General features: G+C 42.6%; 1 protein-coding gene across 3 annotated transcripts in view; it reads right to left on the reverse strand.

Annotated features, from left to right (window-relative positions):
• The window catches only part of METTL15 (methyltransferase 15, mitochondrial 12S rRNA N4-cytidine), a 382,575-nt gene that overhangs the window by 61,576 nt on the left and 300,340 nt on the right, over nucleotides 1-20,659 (reverse strand). Inside the window, exon 6 of one of the 3 annotated variants that reach the window (XM_067749557.1) lies at nucleotides 14,749-14,897. The exons of the other annotated variants lie outside the window; for them this stretch is intronic. Within the exon in view, the coding sequence (XP_067605658.1) occupies nucleotides 14,809-14,897 (89 nt within the window). The 3' untranslated portion in view covers nucleotides 14,749-14,808. Of the gene's footprint in view, nucleotides 1-14,748; nucleotides 14,898-20,659 lie in introns of those variants that run through there. 3 annotated transcript variants of the gene reach the window in all.

Below are 20,659 nucleotides of genomic sequence, written 5' to 3' on the forward strand. Positions count from 1 at the left end.
CTGAAGCAGAGGAGAGATTTCCGAATTCAGAGAAACCCCCTCTCCAACGGGGAAACCCCCTCTCCAATGGGGAAACCCCCTCTCCAACGGAGAAACTTCCTCTCCAATGGGGAAACCCTCTCTCCAACGGGGAAACCCCCTCTCCAACGGAGAAACTTCCTCTCCAACGGGGAAACCCCCTCTCCAATGGAGAAACTTCCTCTCCAACGGGGAAACCCCCTCTCCAATGGAGAAACTTCCTCTCCAATGGGGAAACCCCCTCTCCAACGGGGAAACCCCCTCTCCAACGGAGAAACTTCCTCTCCAACGGGGAAACCCCCTCTCCAACGGAGAAACTTCCTCTCCAACGGGGAAACCCCCTCTCCAATGGAGAAACTTCCTCTCCAACGGGGAAACCCCCTCTCCAACGGAGAAACTTCCTCTCCAACGGGGAAACCCCCTCTCCAATGGAGAAACTTCCTCTCCAATGGAGAAACCCCCTCTCCAACGGGGAAACCCCCTCTCCAACGGAGAAACTTCCTCTCCAACGGGGAAACCCCCTCTCCAACGGAGAAACTTCCTCTCCAACGGGGAAACCCCCTCTCCAATGGAGAAACTTCCTCTCCAATGGAGAAACTTCCTCTCCAACGGGGAAACCCCCTCTCCAATGGAGAAACTTCCTCTCCAATGGAGAAACTTCCTCTCCAACGGGGAAACCCCCTCTCCAATGGAGAAACTTCCTCTCCAACGGGGAAACCCCCTCTCCAACGGGGAAACCCCCTCTCCAACGGAGAAACTTCCTCTCCAACGGGGAAACCCCCTCTCCAACGGAGAAACTTCCTCTCCAACGGGGAAACCCCCTCTCCAATGGAGAAACTTCCTCTCCAATGGAGAAACTTCCTCTCCAACGGGGAAACCCCCTCTCCAATGGAGAAACTTCCTCTCCAATGGAGAAACTTCCTCTCCAACGGGGAAACCCCCTCTCCAATGGAGAAACTTCCTCTCCAATGGAGAAACTTCCTCTCCAACGGGGAAACCCCCTCTCCAATGGAGAAACTTCCTCTCCAACGGGGAAACCCTCTCTCCAACGGGGAAACCCCCTCTCCAATGGAGAAACTTCCTCTCCAACGGGGAAACCCTCTCTCCAACGGGGAAACCCCCTCTCCAATGGAGAAACTTCCTCTCCAATGGAGAAACTTCCTCTCCAACGGGGAAACCCCCTCTCCAATGGAGAAACTTCCTCTCCAATGGGGAAACCCTCTCTCCAACGGGGAAACCCCCTCTCCAATGGAGAAACTTCCTCTCCAATGGGGAAACCCCCTCTCCAACGGGGAAACCCCCTCTCCAACGGAGAAACTTCCTCTCCAACGGGGAAACCCCCTCTCCAACGGAGAAACTTCCTCTCCAACGGGGAAACCCCCTCTCCAATGGAGAAACTTCCTCTCCAATGGGGAAACCCCCTCTCCAACGGGGAAACCCCCTCTCCAACGGGGAAACTTCCTCTCCAACGGGGAAACCCCTCTCCAACGGGGAAACCCCCTCTCCAACGGAGAAACTTCCTCTCCAACGGGGAAACCCCCTCTCCAACGGAGAAACTTCCTCTCCAACAGGGAAACCCCCTCTCCAACGGAGAAACTTCCTCTCCAACGGGGAAACCCCCTCTCCAATGGGGAAACTCCCTCTCCAACGGGGAAACCCCCTCTCCAATGGGGAAACTCCCTCCCCAATGGGGAAACCCCCTCTCCAATGGGGAAACCCCCTCTCCAATGGAGAAACTTCCTCTCCAACGGGGAAACCCCCTCTCCAATGGGGAAACTCCCTCTCCAATGGGGAAACCCCCTCTCCAATGGGGAAACTCCCTCCCCAATGGGGAAACCCCCTCTCCAATGGGGAAACCCCCTCTCCAATGGAGAAACCCCCTCTCCAATGGGGAAACTCCCTCCCCAATGGGGAAACCCCCTCTCCAATGGGGAAACTCCCTCCCCAATGGGGAAACCCCCTCTCCAATGGGGAAACCCCCTCTCCAATGGAGAAACTTCCTCTCCAACGGGGAAACCCCCTCTCCAATGGGGAAACTCCCTCTCCAACGGGGAAACCCCCTCTCCAATGGGGAAACTCCCTCCCCAATGGGGAAACCCCCTCTCCAATGGGGAAACCCCCTCTCCAATGGAGAAACCCCCTCTCCAATGGGGAAACTCCCTCCCCAATGGGGAAACCCCCTCTCCAATGGGGAAACTCCCTCCCCAATGGGGAAACCCCCTCTCCAATGGGGAAACCCCCTCTCCAACGGAGAAACTTCCTCTCCAACGGGGAAACCCCCTCTCCAATGGGGAAACCCCCTCTCCAATGGGGAAACCCCCTCTCCAATGGGGAAACTCCCTCCCCAATGGGGAAACCCCCTCTCCAATGGGGAAACTCCCTCCCCAATGGGGAAACCCCCTCTCCAATGGGGAAACCCCCTCTCCAACGGAGAAACTTCCTCTCCAACGGGGAAACCCCCTCTCCAATGGGGAAACCCCCTCTCCAATGGGGAAACCCCCTCTCCAATGGGGAAACTCCCTCCCCAATGGGGAAACCCCCTCTCCAACGGGGAAACACCCTCTCCAATGGGGAAACTCCCTCTCCAACGGGGAAACCCCCTCTCCAACGGGGAAACCCCCTCTCCAATGGGGAAACTCCCTCTCCAACGGGGAAACCCCTCTCCACTGGGGGAAACCCCTTCTCCAACAGAGAAACTTCCTCTCCAATGGGGAAACCCCCTCTCCAACGGAGAAACTTCCTCTCCAACGGGGAAACCCCCTCTCCACTGGGGGAAACCCCCTCTCCAATGGGGAAACCCCCTCTCCACTGGGGGAAACCCCCTCTCCAACGGAGAAACTTCCTCTCCAATGGGGAAACCCCCTCTCCAACGGGGAAACCCCCTCTCCAATGGGGAAACTCCCTCTCCACTGGGGGAAAACCCCTCTCCAACAGAGAAACCCCCTCTCCACTGGGGGAAACCCCCTCTCCAACGGGGAAACCCCCTCTCCAACGGGGAAACTTCCTCTCCACTGGGGGAAACCCCCTCTCCAACGGGGAAACCCCCTCTCCAACGGGGAAACTTCCTCTCCAACGGGGAAACCCCTCTCCAACGGGGAAACTTCCTCTCCAACGGGGAAACTTCCTCTCCAACGGGGAAACCCCTCTCCAACGGGGAAACCCCCTCTCCAACGGGAAATCAATTGGGACAGAAGGGAAGCATTTGAGGCTGTTGCAAGAGGGTGAAGCGGCCGATCTGTGGCAGATAAGACAGAGTGAGAAATACACAGACGGTTTGTACCACAGCCCTACGTGCCTTGGAGTAGGATGTGTGTTCACAGGTGTTGAAGGGAGCTGGGAGCTGGAGCATGGGGATTGGAGAAGAGGCCTGGAGCAAGCACTGCTGTTGGCTGTGGGGAGACAGACTGAGGGGATGGGAGGGAGGAAATCTGTAGCAGGGAATGCCTATGGAGGAAGACTGGACTGCCTTGGAAGCAGGAGCACTGCTGAGTCACACATAGGGGGAGGAGCCACTATTGTAGCCTCTCTCCCCACACACTAGTGCCTGCCTATGGACAGTAAAAGAAGTCTGCTCAGGGCTGTCTGCCGAGCAATAGAAAAAGCCCCCCCATGGATGGCCCTCACGCACCTTATGCCGGGGGCCAGAAAAGGCCCTCACTAGGGCCATATCTCTTGTGCTGTGGCTGCCGCCTTCCTTGTGCATTTGGCACCGCTGGGGCTCCCACGATCCAAGCAGTCATACCACCTCTGTGCCTGATCCTCACTGGGGCATACCCTTTTAAGAGCTCCAAGGCAGCCTCAGGACCAGACCGCTGTGGGTGGACCACAGGCAGAGGTGAGGCCAATGGTTCAGAGGTTCAGAGGTTCAGGCCAAAGCTGAACCCCAGAGACAGGGCAACTAAGGAAGAGGGTCAAAAATCTTTCCATCAGCTGTACAAGCTGCAGATTAAATCCCCACGATAAGCTAAGTAGTGTCTATGGAATTTCTGAGCCAACAATGAGTGTTCCCACAGATGTAAACGGTCTAGCTCTGGCAGCTGTGGACTTTGGGGCAGCACACGCAGGAACTGGGCCACATCAGAGTCTGAGTGGTTCCCACAGGGCCCACAGCAGGTCCAGAGACCAGCCCAGAGGCAGAGGAGGGCTTCTTGGGGAGGCGGAGGTGGGCTGTGGCTCACTGCGTGTGCAAGGACACTTACAGCAGAGACCCCAGGGAAACATAATTATTACTATTAATTTTATTATGTTTTGATTCATTCTGTTGTTGGTTCTGGCTTTTTATTTATTTTTGGGGTTTTTTCTTTATTTTTTGTTTGTTGTTTTTTACTATTTTTTTAATTTAGTCTGTTGGTTCTTCATTTTTTAAATATATTTAAAATTTTTAAAAATATATTTCTATTTTTACTTTGCCTTTCTGATCTGTGTTCTTTTCCATTACTTTTTTCTTCTTCTTTTTTTAAATATAGTTTTAATTCGTTTAATATTTCCATTTCTACTTTACTTTTCTGTTATCCTGTGGTTTTTTTCCCTCTTATTTTATTTTATTATTATTTTTAAATAATTTTTATTGGTTTGTCTGTTTCCTTGCTTTATTCTTCAGCTGGCACACTGCTTTGGTCTTCTTTTTAGGTTTTGTGTTTTTGTTAGTTTTGATCCTAATTGTGTGATTTCATTTTTGAATTCTTCTACTTGTCTGGCTGTTCTCTTATTTTTTGTTTCATTTGGTTCTGCTTTCGTTTCTTTTGCATGTGTATATGTTTCCTTGTTTCTGTTTTTGTTTGTTTGATTTTGTTTTTACCATTTCTCTGGTGCTTTGTTTGTCTTTTCTTTAATATGTTTTCTATTTTATTTTTTTATATTTATATTTCTGTGTTGCTTTTCTGTTGTTCTGTCTTCTTCCCCCCCCCCCCCCGCTTTTTTTTAATCATTTTTGTCTCTGCTTCACTCTTCAGTTGGCACTCTGCTTTGGTTTTGTTTTTTGGTTTTGTGTTTTTGTCAGGTTTCTCTTTAATTGCTGGATTTCATTCCTGGGTTCTTTGGTTTGTCTGGTTGTTCTCTTGCTTTATGTTTTACTTGGTTCTGTTTTTGTTTCTTTCCTGTATGGGCATGTTTCTTTGTTTATGTTTTTATTTGTTTGATTTTACTTTTTACCATTTGTCTGGGGTTTTGTTAGTCTTTTTTTTTTTTTTAATCCCCTTTATTGCCGGGATGACTGCAGGGTCTTGGCTCCTCTACCAGAAGTCAGACCTGAGGCTCTGGGGTGGGAGCACCAAGTCCAGGATGCTGGATTACTAGAGAATTCCCAGCCCCCGGGAAGATTAACCGCTGAGAGCTATCATGGAGGCCTCTATCTGAATCCAAGACCTAGCTCCACCCAACTGCCAGCAGCTCCCAGCACTGGACGCCTCACAACAAACAACAAACAAGACAGGAACACAAACCCAGCCATCAGCAAACAGACTACCTAAAGTCATACTAAGTTCACAGATACCCCAAAAACACCTGACACAGCCCTGCTCATCAGAGGGAAAAGAATCAGCTCCACCCACCAGAATGCAGGTACCAGTCCCTCCCCTCAGGAAGCCTATGCAAGACACTGGACCAACCTCACCACCAGGGGCAGAGAACAGAAGCAAGAGGAACTACAACCCTGCAGGCTAGGGAGAGGAGAGCTCAAATACTGTAAATTAGACAAAATGACAAGACAGAGAAATATCTTGCAGGGAAAGGAGCAAGACAAAAACCCACAAGACCAAATAAATGAAGAGGAAATAGGCAAACTACCTGAAAAATAATTCAAAGTAATGATAGTAAAGATGATCCAATATCTCAGAAATAGGATAGAGAAAATACAAGAAACATTTAACAAGGAACTAGAAGAACTAAAGAGCAAACAAACAGAAATGAAAAATAAAATAACTGAAATTAAAAATACTCTAGAAGGAATCAGTAGCAGAATAACTGAGGCAGGAGAACAGATAAGTGACCAGGAAGACAAAATGGAGGAAATAACTGCTGGGGAGCAGAATAAAGAAAAAAGAATGAAAAGAATGGAGGACAGTCTCAGAGACCTCTGGGACAACATGAAGTGCACAAACATTCAAATTACAGGCATCCCAGAAGAAGAAGAAGAAAAAGTCTGAGAAAATATTTGAAGAGATTATAGTTGAAAACTTCCCAAACATGGGAAAGGAAATAGTTAATCAAGTACAGGAAGCATAGAGAGTCCCATACAGGATAAACCCAAGAAGAAACACACTAAGACAGATATTAATCAAAATAACAAAAATTAAACACAAAGAAAAAATATAAAAGCAGCAAGGGAAAAGCAACAATGGAATCCCCATAAGGTTAACAGCTGAACTTTCAGCAGAAACTCTATAGGCCAGAAGGGAGTGGAAAGATATATTTAAAGTGATGAAAGGGAAAAACCTACAGCCAAGGTTACTCTACCCAGAAAGGATCTCATTCAGATTTGATGGAGAAATCAAAAGCTTTACACACAAGCAAAAGTTAAGAGAATTCAGCACCACCAAACTAGCTTTACAACAAATGCTAAAGGAACTTCTCTAGGCAGGAAACACAGGAAAGAAAAGACCTGCAATAACAAACCCAAAACAATTAAGAAAATGGTAATAGGAACATACATATCAATAATTAACTTAAATGAAGATGGATTAAATTCTCCAACCAAAAGACACAGACTAGCTGAAAAGATACAAAAACAAGACCTGTATATATGCTGTCTACAAGAGACCAACTTCAGACCTAGGGACACATACAGACTGAAAGTGCGGGGATGGTAAAAGATATTACATACAAATGGAAAGCAAAAGGAAGCTGGAGTAGCAATTCTCATATCAGACAAAATAGACTTTAAAATAAAGACTATTACAAGAGACAAGGAAGGACACTATGTAATGATCATAGGATCAATCCAAGAAGAAGATATAACAACTGTAAACATTTATCCACCCAACATAGTAGCACCTCAATGCATAAGGCAAATGCTAACATTCATAAAAGGGCAAATTGACAGTAACCCAATAACAGTAAGAGACTTTAACACCTCACTTACACCAGTGGATAGATCATCCAAAATGATAATAAATATGAAAACACAAGCTTTAAATGATACATTAAATAAGATGGACTTAATTGATATTTATAGGACATTCCATCCAAAAACAACAGAATACACTTTCTTCTCAAGTGTTCATGGAACATTCTCCAGGATAGATCATATCTTGGGTCACAAATCAAGCCTTGGTAAATTTAAGAAAATTGAAATCATATCAAGCATCTTTTCTGACCACAATGCTATGAGACTAGATGTCAATTACAGGAAAAAAAATTGTAAAAAATACAAACACATGGAGGTTAAACAATACATTACTAAACAACCAAGAGATCACTGAAGAAATCAAAGAGGAAATCAAAAAATACATAGAAACAAATCACAATGAAAACACAATGACCCAAAACCTGTGGGATGCAGCAAAAGCAGATCTAAGAGGAGAGTTTATACCTCAAGAAACAAGGAAAATCTCAAATAAACAACCTAACGTTGAACCAAAAGCAATTAAAGAATAAAAAAAGAAAAACAAAAAACCCCAAAGTTAGCAGAAGGAAAGAAATCATGAAGATCATATCAGAAATAAATGAAAAAGAAATGAAGGAAATGATAGCAAAGATCAATAAAACTAAAAGCTGGTTCTTTGAGAAGATAAACAAAATTGATAAACCATTAGCCAGATTCACTGGGAAAAAAAGGGAGAAGACTCAAATCAACAGAATTAGAAATGAAGAAGGAGAAGTAACAACTGACACTGCAAAAATACAAAGGATCATGAGAGACTACTACAAGTAACTATATGCCAATAAAATGGACAACCTGGAAGAAATGGACAAATTCTTAGAAAAGTACAACTTTCCAAGACTGGACCAGGAAGAAATAGAATATATGAACAGACAAATCACAAGCACTGGAATTGAAACTGTGATTAAAAATCTTCCAACAAACAAAAGCCCAGGGCCAGATGGCTTTAGAGGTGAATTCTATCAAACATTTACAGAATAGCTAACACCTGTCCTTCTCAAACTCCTCCAAAATATAGCAGAGGTAGGAATGCTCCCAAACTCATTCTACGAGGCCACCGTCACCCTGATACCAAAATCAGACAAAGATGTCACAAAAAAAGAAAATTACAGCCCAATATCACTGATGAACATAGATGCAAAAATCCTCAACAAAATACTAGCAAACAGAATCCAACAGCACATTAAAAGGATCATACACCATGATTAAGTGGGGTTTATCCCAGGAATGCAAGGATTCTTCAATATACACAAAACAATCAATGTGATACACCATATTAACAAATTGAAGGAGAAAAAAACCATATGATAATCTCAATAGATGCTGAAAAAGTTTTTGACAAAATTCAACACCCATTTATGATAAAAACCCTCCAGAAAGTGGGCATAGAGGGAACCTACCTCAGCATAATAAAAGCCACATATGACAAACCCACAGTCAACATCATTCTCAATGGTGAAAAACTGAAAGCATTTCCTCTAACATCAGGAACAAGACAAGGGTGTTCAGTCTCACCACTATTATTCATCATAGTTTTGGAAGTTTTAGCCACAGCAATCAGAGAAGAAAAAGAAATGAAAGGAATCCAAATTGGAAAAGAAGAAGTAAAACTGTCACTGTTGGCAGTTGACATGATACTATACATAGAAAATCCTAAAGATCCCACCAAAACACTACTAGAGCTAATTCAATGAATTTGGTAAAGTAGCAGGACACAAAATTAATGCACAGAAATCTCTTGCATTCCTATATGCTAATGATGAAAAATCTGAAAGAGAAATTAAGGAAACATTCCCATTTACCACTGCAACAAAAAGAATAAAATACCTAAGGATAAACCTACCTAAGGAGACAGAAGACTTGTATGCAGAAAACTATAAGACACTGATGAAGGAAATTAAAGATGATACAAACAGATGGAGAGATATAACATGTTCTTGGATTGGAAGATCAACATTGTGAAAATGACTATACTACCCAAAGCAATCTACAGATTCAATGCAATCCCTATCAAACTACCAATGGCATTTTTCACAGAACTAGAACAAATAATTTTACAATTTGTATCGAAACACAAAAGACACTGAATAGCTAAAGCAATCTTGAGAAAGAGAAGCAGAGCTGGAGGAATCAGGCTCCCTGGCTTCAGACTATACTACAAAGCTACAGTAATCAAGACAGTATGGTACTGGCACAAAAACAGAAATATAGATCAATGGAACAGGATAGAAAGCCCAGAAATAAACCCATGCACATATAGTCACCTTATGTTTGACAAAGGAGGCAAGAATATACAATGGGGAAAAGTGGTGCTGGGAAAACTGGACAGCTACATGTAAAAGAATAAAATTAGAACACTTCCTAACACCATACACAAAAATAAACTCAAAATGGATTAAGGACCTAAATGTAAGACCAGACAGTATAAAAGTCTTAGAGAAAAACATAGGCAGAACACTCTATGACATAACTCACGGCAAGATCCTTTCTGACCCACCCCCTAAAGAAATAGAAATAAAAACAAAAATAAACAAATGGGACCTAATGGAACTTAAAAGCTTTTGCACAGCAAAGGAAACCATAAACAAGACCAAAAGACAACCCTCAGAATGGGAGAAAATATTGCAAATGAAGCAACTGACAAAGGATTAATCTCCAAAATTTACAAGTAGCTCATGCAGCTCAATATCAAAAAAAGAAACAACCCAATCCAAAAATGGGCAGAAGACCTAAATAGACATTTCTCCAAAGAAGACATACAGATTTCCAACAAACACATGAAAAGATGCTCAGCATCACTAATCATTAGAGAAATGCAAATCAAAACTACAATGAGGTATCACCTCACACAAATCAGAATGGCCATCATCAAAAATCTAGAAACATTAAGTGCTAGAGAGGGTGTGGAGAAAAGGGAACCATCTTGCACTGTAGGGGGAAATGTAAATTGTTATAGCCACTCTGGAGAACAGTATGGAGTTTCCTTAAAAAGTTAAAATTAGAACTATCATATGACCCAGCAATCCCACTACTGGGCATATGCCCTGAGAAAATCATAATTCAAAAAGATACATGGACCACAATGTTCATTTCAGCACTATTTACAATAGTCAGAACATGGAAGCCACCTAAATGTACATCAACAGATGAATGGATTAAGAAAATGTGGCACATATATGCAATGGAATATTACTCAGCCATAAAGAGGAATGAAACTCAGTTATTTGTAATGAGGTGGATGGACCTAGAGTCTGTCATACAGAGTGAAGTCAGAAAGTGAAAAACAAATACCATATGCTAATGGATACATGTGGAATCTAAAAAACAACGGTACTGATGAACCTAGTGGCAGGGCAGGAATAAAGATGGAGATGTAGAGAATGGACTTGAGAACATGGCGGAGGGCGGTGGGAAGGGGAAGCTGGGACGAAGATGAGAGAGTAGCACTGACATGTATACACTACCATATGTAAAATGGATGGCTAGTGGGAAGCTGCTGCAGAGCACAGGGAGATCAGCTCGGTGCTTTGTGACCACCTAGAGGGGTGGGATAAGGAGTGTGGGAGGGAGGCTCAAGAGGAAGGGGATATGGGGATGTATGTGTACCTATTGCTGATTCACTTTGTTGTACAGCAGAAACTAACCCAACATTGTAAAGCATTTGTACTCCAATAAAGATGTAAAAAGATAATTAAAAAAAAGAAAATGGCTAATAAATTTGAAGGCTAAGAGCAGCTTGAGGTTAATCCTCAACAAATTCCATAAAGAAGAGTGGGGTCGAGCTGAACCTGGAAATTTATGAGGGACTGTTAGTGGAAAATGGTCTCAGGATTGACCCTCCAGAGTGTTTAAAAATGAGATGGGCCTTCTTGTGATGTACAGCAACCTCAGTCTTATACGTTTTTAAGCAAAAAATGGGCAAATTTTTGCCAGGAATGCTACAGAGGATGTTCTTCTGTTGGATGAAGTGAGAAATGAAGGCTGTTATATTATTTTAAGTGGCAAGACACAGAGTTACATTCAGGCTAACTCGTGTTTGTTATAAGGATTATTGTGGCAATAAGGTAAAGAAAAATTTGCCAGATATTCAAGAAAAGAAATTGCAACATAGCCGTACTTGAAATTGGAACAAAAAGTTTTTCTGTATTTGTTGAAGTTTTAGGGACCTGAGAAGCACAAGTCTGGGGATTTTCATCTCAGGTAGGCTGTCACTAGTGTGACTAAGCTCTCAGCTACCCTCCCTGCCTGTTTCTCTGTCTCTTGCATCTCCTCTTATTACCACCTGACTTTCTTTTCAATACCATTCTCTACTTATCCACAGTTTCCACTTTGTCATAGCTTTAACTTACTCATAACTTTGCTCACTCCTGTCTATCCTAGTCCTTCTCTATGCTCCCACTGCTTGCAAAATGATTTGTTCTACAGCACAGTAAAGTGCAGTACAGAAAAGGAATTGATTATCCCATAAAAATCATTGTTTGGTTGAGTTTTCAGCACTAAGCAATGTCATAGACCACCAGTTAGCTGAAGTTTTGCCTACATTTGGGTCAGGTCCTTACAGCTGATCCTGGCAGCAGTGTCCAGAGTAGAATGAGGTCGTGTTGTAAAGAACACAGAAGCCCAGAGCTGGGCACTCAACATGCTGTGCAGACAAGATAGTTTCTTTTAGGAAAGAATAGTGTGTATCCTGATTAACCCATTTAGTAGAGTGGGCAGGAAGAAAGTGGAATAAAGAAGTCTCTAAGGTCTGTCTCAACACTCAGTCTATAATTCTGACTGCTGGAAGTTAGTGTGCAAGGAAGATGAATACAAGCACCCCACAGCCAAGTTCTGAAGGCAAACTCATATATGATATCAAGTAAGAGTTCTGGTGGTCCTGTTAGAGGCACCAATATTGCCTTACCCACCATCTAGGTCATTTTGACAGCAACTAAACACTAAGAAAGTGAGGTTTCACCAATGAATGATAAAAAGCATTCCCTTTTCCAGGGACCAAAATAAAAAGAAAATAATCAAACCCCATAGCCTGATATTTCTGTCTGGGTAATATCTCAGGGTGAAAAGGGGGACAATGGGCTGGGCCTGGCACGTGCTCTCACTCTGAGACAGCAACCCAGGAATATCTTCCCTAGAAAGCAACCCAATGGGGAGCCTCTGTGAGAAAGTGAAATATAAATTATTCATTTTCTTTTCTTTGTTTACTATGCCCCGCAAGCCTGTTTCTGCAGAAGCAAACAGAGCACAGAAGAAGGTATCAGCATAGGGCTCCTGCACGAAGCGCAGCTGAAGATCACTGCTTCCCAACAAGTACACATGCCAGAGGACGGCAGGCAGCCTGGATGGCAGCAGGAGGAAACAACTGTCGCTGGTCTGAGAGGCAGGCTCACACATTCCATTGCTCTGCCACTCACTGAATGGGCAAATCGCTTCAGTTCTGTGGAGCTCAGTTTTATTAGCTGCAATGAGAGAGTCATCTAAGGGTATCCTGGAAGAATTGGTTCTGGAAAAGCACGTGGTCAAGACTGGAATTCCCTCCTGACCAGCCAGCCTCCCTGGCCCCAAGGAATTCTTTAAGTACAGAAAATACCAACTAGAGAGAACTGCAACATTGGGAGCCCAAAAAAGAGCACTCTTCACAGAGCCTAACACTAGAGGGAGTGAAGAAATTCACTCTTGAAGAGTGACAGCTGCCTGCAGAAGGATCTGGACACACAATGGCATCACTGCAGCAGGGTGCAAGGAGGCATCAGACTATGAAGACCATTTTTCAACAGCAAACCATGTGCTTGTGACAGAAGCAACCTAGGGAGTACCTAGGTCCTGCGACTGGACTGACCGTTTTTCCAGGTCTCTATTCTTCTGCAGTTTAAAAGCAGGACTGGACTCCTTGGACTGAGTAAGTAAAATTCTTGGACAATTTATAAAGGAAAATCTCAAATTAATCCAGTGATTAGCCTGAATATTAAAAAAGAATAAGTGACCTTATTCTCACCACCAAGTTGGTTAAGAGGATCATGCAAGTTTCCTTAGACAATTCAGAGTTTTAGTCAAGGCAGCCTTAAGGTTTCCACCTACTTTGAGAACCTCTGGACCTTGCTGCAGTCCCTGAAAGGAAGTACAACTGCTAAGTGACCTGCAGACTTCTTGCTAACCCAGCTCCTGTTCAATTACCTCTGGCTATCAAAACAATCTTGTTAAATAAGACATAGGGAGGGGATGGAAGAACTCTGCGCCTTGGTCTTCTGTAATTCCAGCTAGTCGTGTTGCCTTCATGGTCTCCATGTGTTAGATATGAGGCATTCATTCTGAGACCCAGGAGGGTCAGTGATCAAATACTACCAACAGTGTATAGGAGTCTAAAATTGTATTGTCACAACAAACCACTTACCCTCATTTGACATATTCGTGGAGAGTTCAGCCTTTACTGCCTGGCCAAATCCTCCATACAGGGAATTTCTGAGTCAACAGCATTTTCAAACCAAATATGAACTTTTCTCATAAAAACGTAGTACTTGCCTGAACTTTAAAATCATCTGCTCTTCTCTTGGTGCAAGACCCATCAGGCTGCATCATCCTTGAATGCAGACTAGAACAGGAGTCTCATAATTTCATCTCTTACTAACCTGCCATCTACTGACACAAACAGACTGTCAGGCTGTTTGTGAATATTCTGCCAGAAAAGCTGGATTTTGCTGCCTGGGTCACCTCCAGCTATCTTTAGGAGCTTACTTTATCACGTCCATGCATCCAGCCAGATTCATGAATATCTATTTATTTCTACAATACTTCGAGGGGGCTTGCTCACATTTTTCAATTGTAGTCTTAGTGACTTGTTTTACAGAGGACTTTGCAACATCTAGTTCTCTTGCTATTTTTCTTAGAAGTGCTTCTAACATGTAGTTTTAGAAAAAAAACTTCATAAACTCTTTAAAAAGTAATATAAATTCGTTATTTAAAATAAACCAAATAGTTGAATCATACTCGTTCTGCTACCTAACAGGAGCATTATAGAAATGCTTTGTAAGCTATAAAATATAATAAAAAATTTTTGGTTATTTTTTTGGATTAAAGAAAGGAAAATTATGATTGGAAACCTTAAATTAGTATTTATCACAAGGGGGTAGGACAGGATAAGAAAAATGGAAATAAATATTTATAAAATCTATCCCTAATAATTAGAAAAGCACACAATGCTATGGTAGTTTATTCCATAAATGCTAAAGCATACATACATACATATATACATACATATGTGTATACGGATGTATACACATGTATATGTGTGCTTCTCTCTATGTATGTGACCATATCTGCCCTGGAGCTCACTGCTACTGGGGAGGACAGAGAAGGAAAGACATGACACAGGCTCCTAGAATCTTCCATAAAAGTAGAGTGGAGGCACTGAAGAGAAGATGTCAATTCTGCACTGTGGTGTGGGATTAGGGAAAAGAAAAGGGTGTGGTATTAAAACTTGAGAGAAGGTCATACAGAGAAGTTGAGTCTTGAACGAAACATTGGTTCTCACTAAGCAAACAGTGATAGAAGGCAAACACCCTGCCAGGGTATAATGTGTAATTAGATGAGTGGGTAAGGCCAGGTCAAGAAAGAAGATAAGCTTGGTGAAGCAAAAGTGAAATTGCAGAGAAGTTTAATGTCATTCTTTGTCTTTTGAAGAACGTTGTATTCCATTTTCAGGTGACATTCTGAGTCCTGACTCTGATTGGCCCATAGTTGATACTCCAAATACCATGGTGAGAGGGATTCTGGGACCTCTTTTGAGCTCTAGGAGGAAAAGAGCTATAATTACTCATATCATGAACATGTCCAAGTTTACCATGGATGCTGGAGTGGAGCACGGCAGAACATCTGTCAACCATTGGGCATTACAGCCGAAACAGGTTAGACATGTAATAAATATTCCTTGACTGATGGACAGGAAAACAACATCATCCAATTTGCTCACCCTAGAAACAGGAAGCCCTAATTATCCAGGATTGGCTTAACAGGCAGCATTTTTGATACTGCAATTTTAACTGCATTCTCCCAGCTGATTTGTTTCATGAGTGTTGGTGGCATTATCACCATTTTCCAGGTACTCCTGGGAATAATTGTAATTCAAGACAAATATTCTTTCCAGAAAAGTCTATTAAAATACCAGAGGGAAGGAAATTCCTAGGTAACCCATACATTGAACAATAGTGTCTGTGTAACATGCAGACATGTGTACTTCCAGCCATTTGAGAACCATCTCATCTCATCTCATCTCAGTGAATGTCATTCACATCACCCTCATCCAATAGCACTACATGCATTTCCTGGAGGAATTTTAGGCTACATTCTCCTTCCTAATTTAAATCTTGGGGCAGTTTTTTAGCTCATCTGCTTCTTCATCCATTTATCCCCCCACATTTACTTAAAACCTATGATGTGCCAGACTGTGATCTACCAGGTAAACAGATCTAGAGCCTACTCCCTTGGAGCTCAAAGTCTAAAGGGAAAATAGACACCTAAGGAAAAATTTATGTGTTCCACTGAATGCTTGGTCTCCAGACCTCTCTAAGGCCCGTGTTAGCTGTAACTTCACAAGGATTTCTTGCTCATTCTTCCTCTTTCAACTACAGGAGAACCTATTTCATTTTGTTGGCACTTGGCAGAATTTTTGTTTTCTCTCCTCTTTAAGATCTCTACAATATTTTCTTTGCTTTTTAGCCCTTGGAATTACATCCAGTCTCTCCTTGAGACCCTCTCCCCAGCTAGTTCTCTAATGGACTTTCTCTGTGTGTGGTTTATTGTCATTGTTGTTGGTGGTGGTTATTATTATCATCACAGGCTTGATATAGACAAATGTCAAGAACTTGACCTAAGATAGAGACCTGGGAGGTCAAGGGGCAGGAGTAAGCAGGATGGGGAATGGTACAATGTTTTTAATGTTTGGATCAGTCTACAACATTATAATCCCAGGCTTCACCAGAGATGTTAGAGATTAAACCCAAATCTCTAAAGAGAAGGAGGCAATGATGTAATGACCATATTTTCTATTTTCTGTATTTGATGCTTTAACAAGTTGGAGCTTTGCTGACTGGAGAGGGATCGCCCCTCCCAGAATTAGCTACCTCTTAGAGACAGTAAAAGACTGACCTGCAAGCACAGCTTTCATATGCAAACCAACCAATTCAGATCCCTTCTCCCCCAACCACCTACTTTGTCAAGCTCTCGCACTCAGGGCCACAATGCCCCTGCCCTAATCACCCCAGATTCAGGTAACAGAAAACTAGGCCCAGCTCCTATGCTCCACAGACCACCCAAATTATTCAAACTAGCCAACCCTAAATCTGTTTACCCTCTCTTGCCCGTTCCTTGTCACAGAAACCACAATAAAAGCTCTTGCCCACATTTTCCCCTCATTCCCTCTGCCTCCTGACCAATCCTGGTGCTTCCCCATATGAACCCCATGGCATAACATGCCCCTTCCTCTTGGGATCTGTGAGTATAACAAGTTATTTTTTCTATGGCATCTGTCTCCTGATTTTTGGCCTAGCCATGCCTGCCTTACAATAAAATATGTATTTTAAGACCAATGGCTCTTGAACAGAGCTGCTTTCCTTAGACTTTTTCTATTTGGAATGACCCAAAGATTGCCATACCCTTGGGCTTCTCCTAAAAAAAAAATACAAATGTCTCTGGTTTGCCCTATAAGAATGGGTTTTGTGGTGGCTATGAGAATGTGCCTCTCAGATCTCTGACTGAAGGAAGTACAATGGACTGGTGGTCCAGATGTTGTGCTCTAAATTCCATCAATCCATTTGCATGGAGGCCCATGGGCTACACGCAGCCAATGACTGAGGTCTGAGCAAGGAAGAGGCCTTAAGGCTGGCTCATTCCTAGGAGACAAGGGACTCCTCAGACAGTCAGCCTTGGCTTGAGGACTCCCTGACTGCCTTGCCTAACTTTCATTTGGATGACGCTGCAGTCTAAGATGTTTCCACCACTTTCCTACCTTCCCTCTCTCTTTCACCCAGGGTCAGACCTGCATCTTGTTCAGCCAGTTTAATGCAGTCTCCCAGTTTTCTCTCAGTTTTTCTCCCAATAAAAGTCTTACTCATCTAATGCCGTATTTGTGTCTGCTCCTCAGAGGAACTGAAACACACAAGTGTAGAACCAGTGAGCACTGGAATGATTCCAGAACAGTCCATCTTTTGTTGGCTCATCATGAAGAAATTAACTATACAAAATAAATGATCAGTGCCCCATTAGAGAGTCAATCAATTAGCCTGGAGTGAATTAAGTTCTGGTCAACAAGGCATTCAGAATGTTCCATATGTATACATTTTTCTTTCTTGGGGGCACAGAAAAACTCCTGTGTCTAAGTCTGTTCTTAATGTTGAAGTCTTTTAGAAGAATGAAAAAAAGAGAGATAAAGGAAGAAAGAAGAAAGAAATATTAACTTCAACATGGTAAAAAGGCATAATGCTGTCCAGGTGGTCCAAGGATTTAATTTCCACTGTCAACACTGAGTAATGGGCTCAGAATCCAATGACCCAATGATTTTGCTCTGACCCATACATTTTTAATAAGAGCAAGGGTCCCAGACATACCTTTTATTTCCCTAGGCCAAATTTCTGTTGCCACCATCAGGACAGAGGCTGCTTGTTTGAGGTGATATCAACATGGAATTTATTTCCTAAGCAGGAATAGTGTACACCAGATAAATCAAGCTTCAGCACACCAGCAAAAGCCTCAGCTTCTAGATTTCCCACCCACTATTCCTACTGAGGTTGTCATTTTTATTTGAGTGTTTGTTTGGTTTTGTATCATTAATTTCAAAGTAGGAGGCAACGTGCATTACTATATCACCATTTCACTTTGGTCACACCTGACTGGAACAGAGAGGGGCAGCTTTTCCACGTTCAGTGAATATGTAGGCCAACTAGAAGGCTATGAGGTGGACTTAAGAGTTCTGCCATGAGGATGAGAATGACAAAACATACCAATCAGATCTTCTCACTCACAACTTTGAATGTAAGAGAGAGAGAGGTAAGTAGTTTATATCTGGAGGAAAAGTCAAAAAAGAGGGGGCATGTGCAAGAAAAGTTGGGTCATGAAATGGTACACCATCAGTCTGGGGAAGAGGCAGAGGGAATCCTGCTGTTAGAACAGTACTAATCCTCAGAGACATCTTGGTTCTCAAACTACTTTCCCATGCAGCCTGGTTGTAGGATAATTCCCATATTGCCTTAGGCCTTGATGTAGTCAATAACTTACAGTATTCTTACAGGTTACACTTATTCTTACACTTACAGATTCTGAATGAGATTCTGCTCTTGAGGGGAGAAAAATCAAACAGATTATAATTACCTGAAGAGGGAAAACTATTAAAAATACAGATTGCAATACTCTCTCCTGGAGATTAAAATTCAGGAGGCCTGGCCTGGAGAACCAAGAATATGTACTTTTTATAGACTTCCAGATGATTATGGTAATAGGTCAAATCTAGAAACTATTGACCCAGCACAATGACTAGTCAATTCAGGCTCCAGAAATAACAAAAAATTCATCAGAAAAGTAAATATAATGGAGAAGTGGAAGGCTGCATGTGCCCCATCCCTAAGTAAATGAGCAGCAACATACTAGTTATAGGTGTCTTCTTAAACAATGTGGTGGTTTGGGTTGTCATTCATAGAACAGGATCCTTAGAGAAAGGTGACACCATTACGCAAATAAGTAAAGATGCATTTTCCAGCAAGTATGAGGGTACTTATGGAGGCAATTGTATAGAATATTCAAAGGGGGCTGTCACAGGAAATTTAAGATCTACTTTCATAGCTCAAAGTCCATGTGCAAGCTGTAAGTGGATCTAATCATCTGAGGATCAGTGTCTAAATCATACAGTTAATAGCCTGGGCTCTGTGGCCAGATGGAGGTAAGTTCAAATTCCAGCTCTGCTCCCCACATACAAGATGTATGACTTTAGGCAACCTTCTTAAGTCCTCTTGGCTTCAGTTTCCTCATCTATAAAATAAGAATAGTACTGGTACCTTCCTCATAGAGTTGTTCTGAAAATTAAATGGGATAATCCATTTAAAACATGTAAAACAGTATCTAGCACATAGTAATTTCTCATTAAATGTTATTCTGTTGTTGTTTTGCTACTATTGTAATATAATAATAACTATTATTATTATTGCTCACGCACCTGCTAGCGTGTGAAGTGAGATACAAGCACTTCTTGCATTCAGGGACTGATCCTAAGTCTCCTTGCTGCTTCCCGTCCTGCTTCTCCCTCATTTCAATCCACATGCGCTCTCATCCTGTTCTTAGCACCATTGGACTAGACATTTGTCTCCGATATCTCTGGGATTCTGACTTTTGAGTTCCCTCATGAAATCTGCTTTAGATGTACCCCAACTCACTTCCCTCACCTCATGAAACCTCAGGTAGAATACCTTGGCCAGCATGCCCCTGGAAATCTAAGGCCAACATGGCATGCTTGAGCCCCTGTGAGACAGAGAGTCAGAAATTGGGTAAATTACAGCTTTATTAGCAGATTGATGACTACTTTATTAAGTACTTTAAAAGCGATTAACTCCCCAAACTGATATCTCTCAATGGTGAGCTCCCAAGCATGCCAAGTTTCTCTAGCTCCAGATAGCTGATGTAAATAAGAGAACAAAGACTTATAATAAATCTATTATCAGGTTCTCCATTTGTTAATTAGGGGAACCATTTCTTTTATTCATTGTCTCAATTTAAATTGCTTTTCTTTCCCTAGAGAACTTGTACTTCAAAAAGGCAATATTTTCTCAAAGTTTCTATTGCAAGCCTGTGACTAGCAAGAATCCCAGCTGGACATTCATGCTTCTTCAACATCTTAGTCTCTTTCACCGTATTTGATCTGCCTCTCCTGAGCCCAACCTTATGTCATTCAGAAAAATCATTCAAATAGCTTTTGCCTCAAGTGTTCCATTGAGAGGTTCCCCCACACACACACAGAGAATGAGGTCTGCTCTGATTAGCATAGAATCTAGCCAGTTCTTTTTCTATGATCAAGGACAGTTTTTTCCAGCTGTACCAGGAGGTTTATAATCTACCAGCTGGAAACATTTCCTCTAAAAACAACGATGCTGAAGTTTACAGGGGTGGGGGTTATAAAGAAATATCTAGCACGTCCTCAGAGCAGCTTATATTGTATCCAGACCTTGATTCAGAATATGTTATGTTCTATTCCAGAGATGACAAAAGCTTTAGCCAAAAAGCAATCTTGCAGGAGAGGGGAGTTGAAAGGCTGTAACACCCACGTGAAGAGAGGGCTACAGTCAGAAGTACGCAAACCCCATAAGTTCTTTCAACCACTTGTGCTCAAACCTTGCTTCACAACTGAGTAATGATCAGTTATTCTATTGATTCAGACCACAAAGGGGAGCTGGACTTTTCCTGAGCATAAAAATGAAAAAGAAATTTTTTTTGGTAGCAGCTAGTATTTAAAAATGTCCCACAGTGAATCACATCTTTCAGTATCCATGCCCTTGTGAGTTCCTGTCCCCT

This window comes from Pseudorca crassidens, chromosome 9, assembly GCF_039906515.1.
Source record: "Pseudorca crassidens isolate mPseCra1 chromosome 9, mPseCra1.hap1, whole genome shotgun sequence".
In the NCBI taxonomy this organism is placed as follows: domain Eukaryota; kingdom Metazoa; phylum Chordata; class Mammalia; order Artiodactyla; family Delphinidae; genus Pseudorca; species Pseudorca crassidens.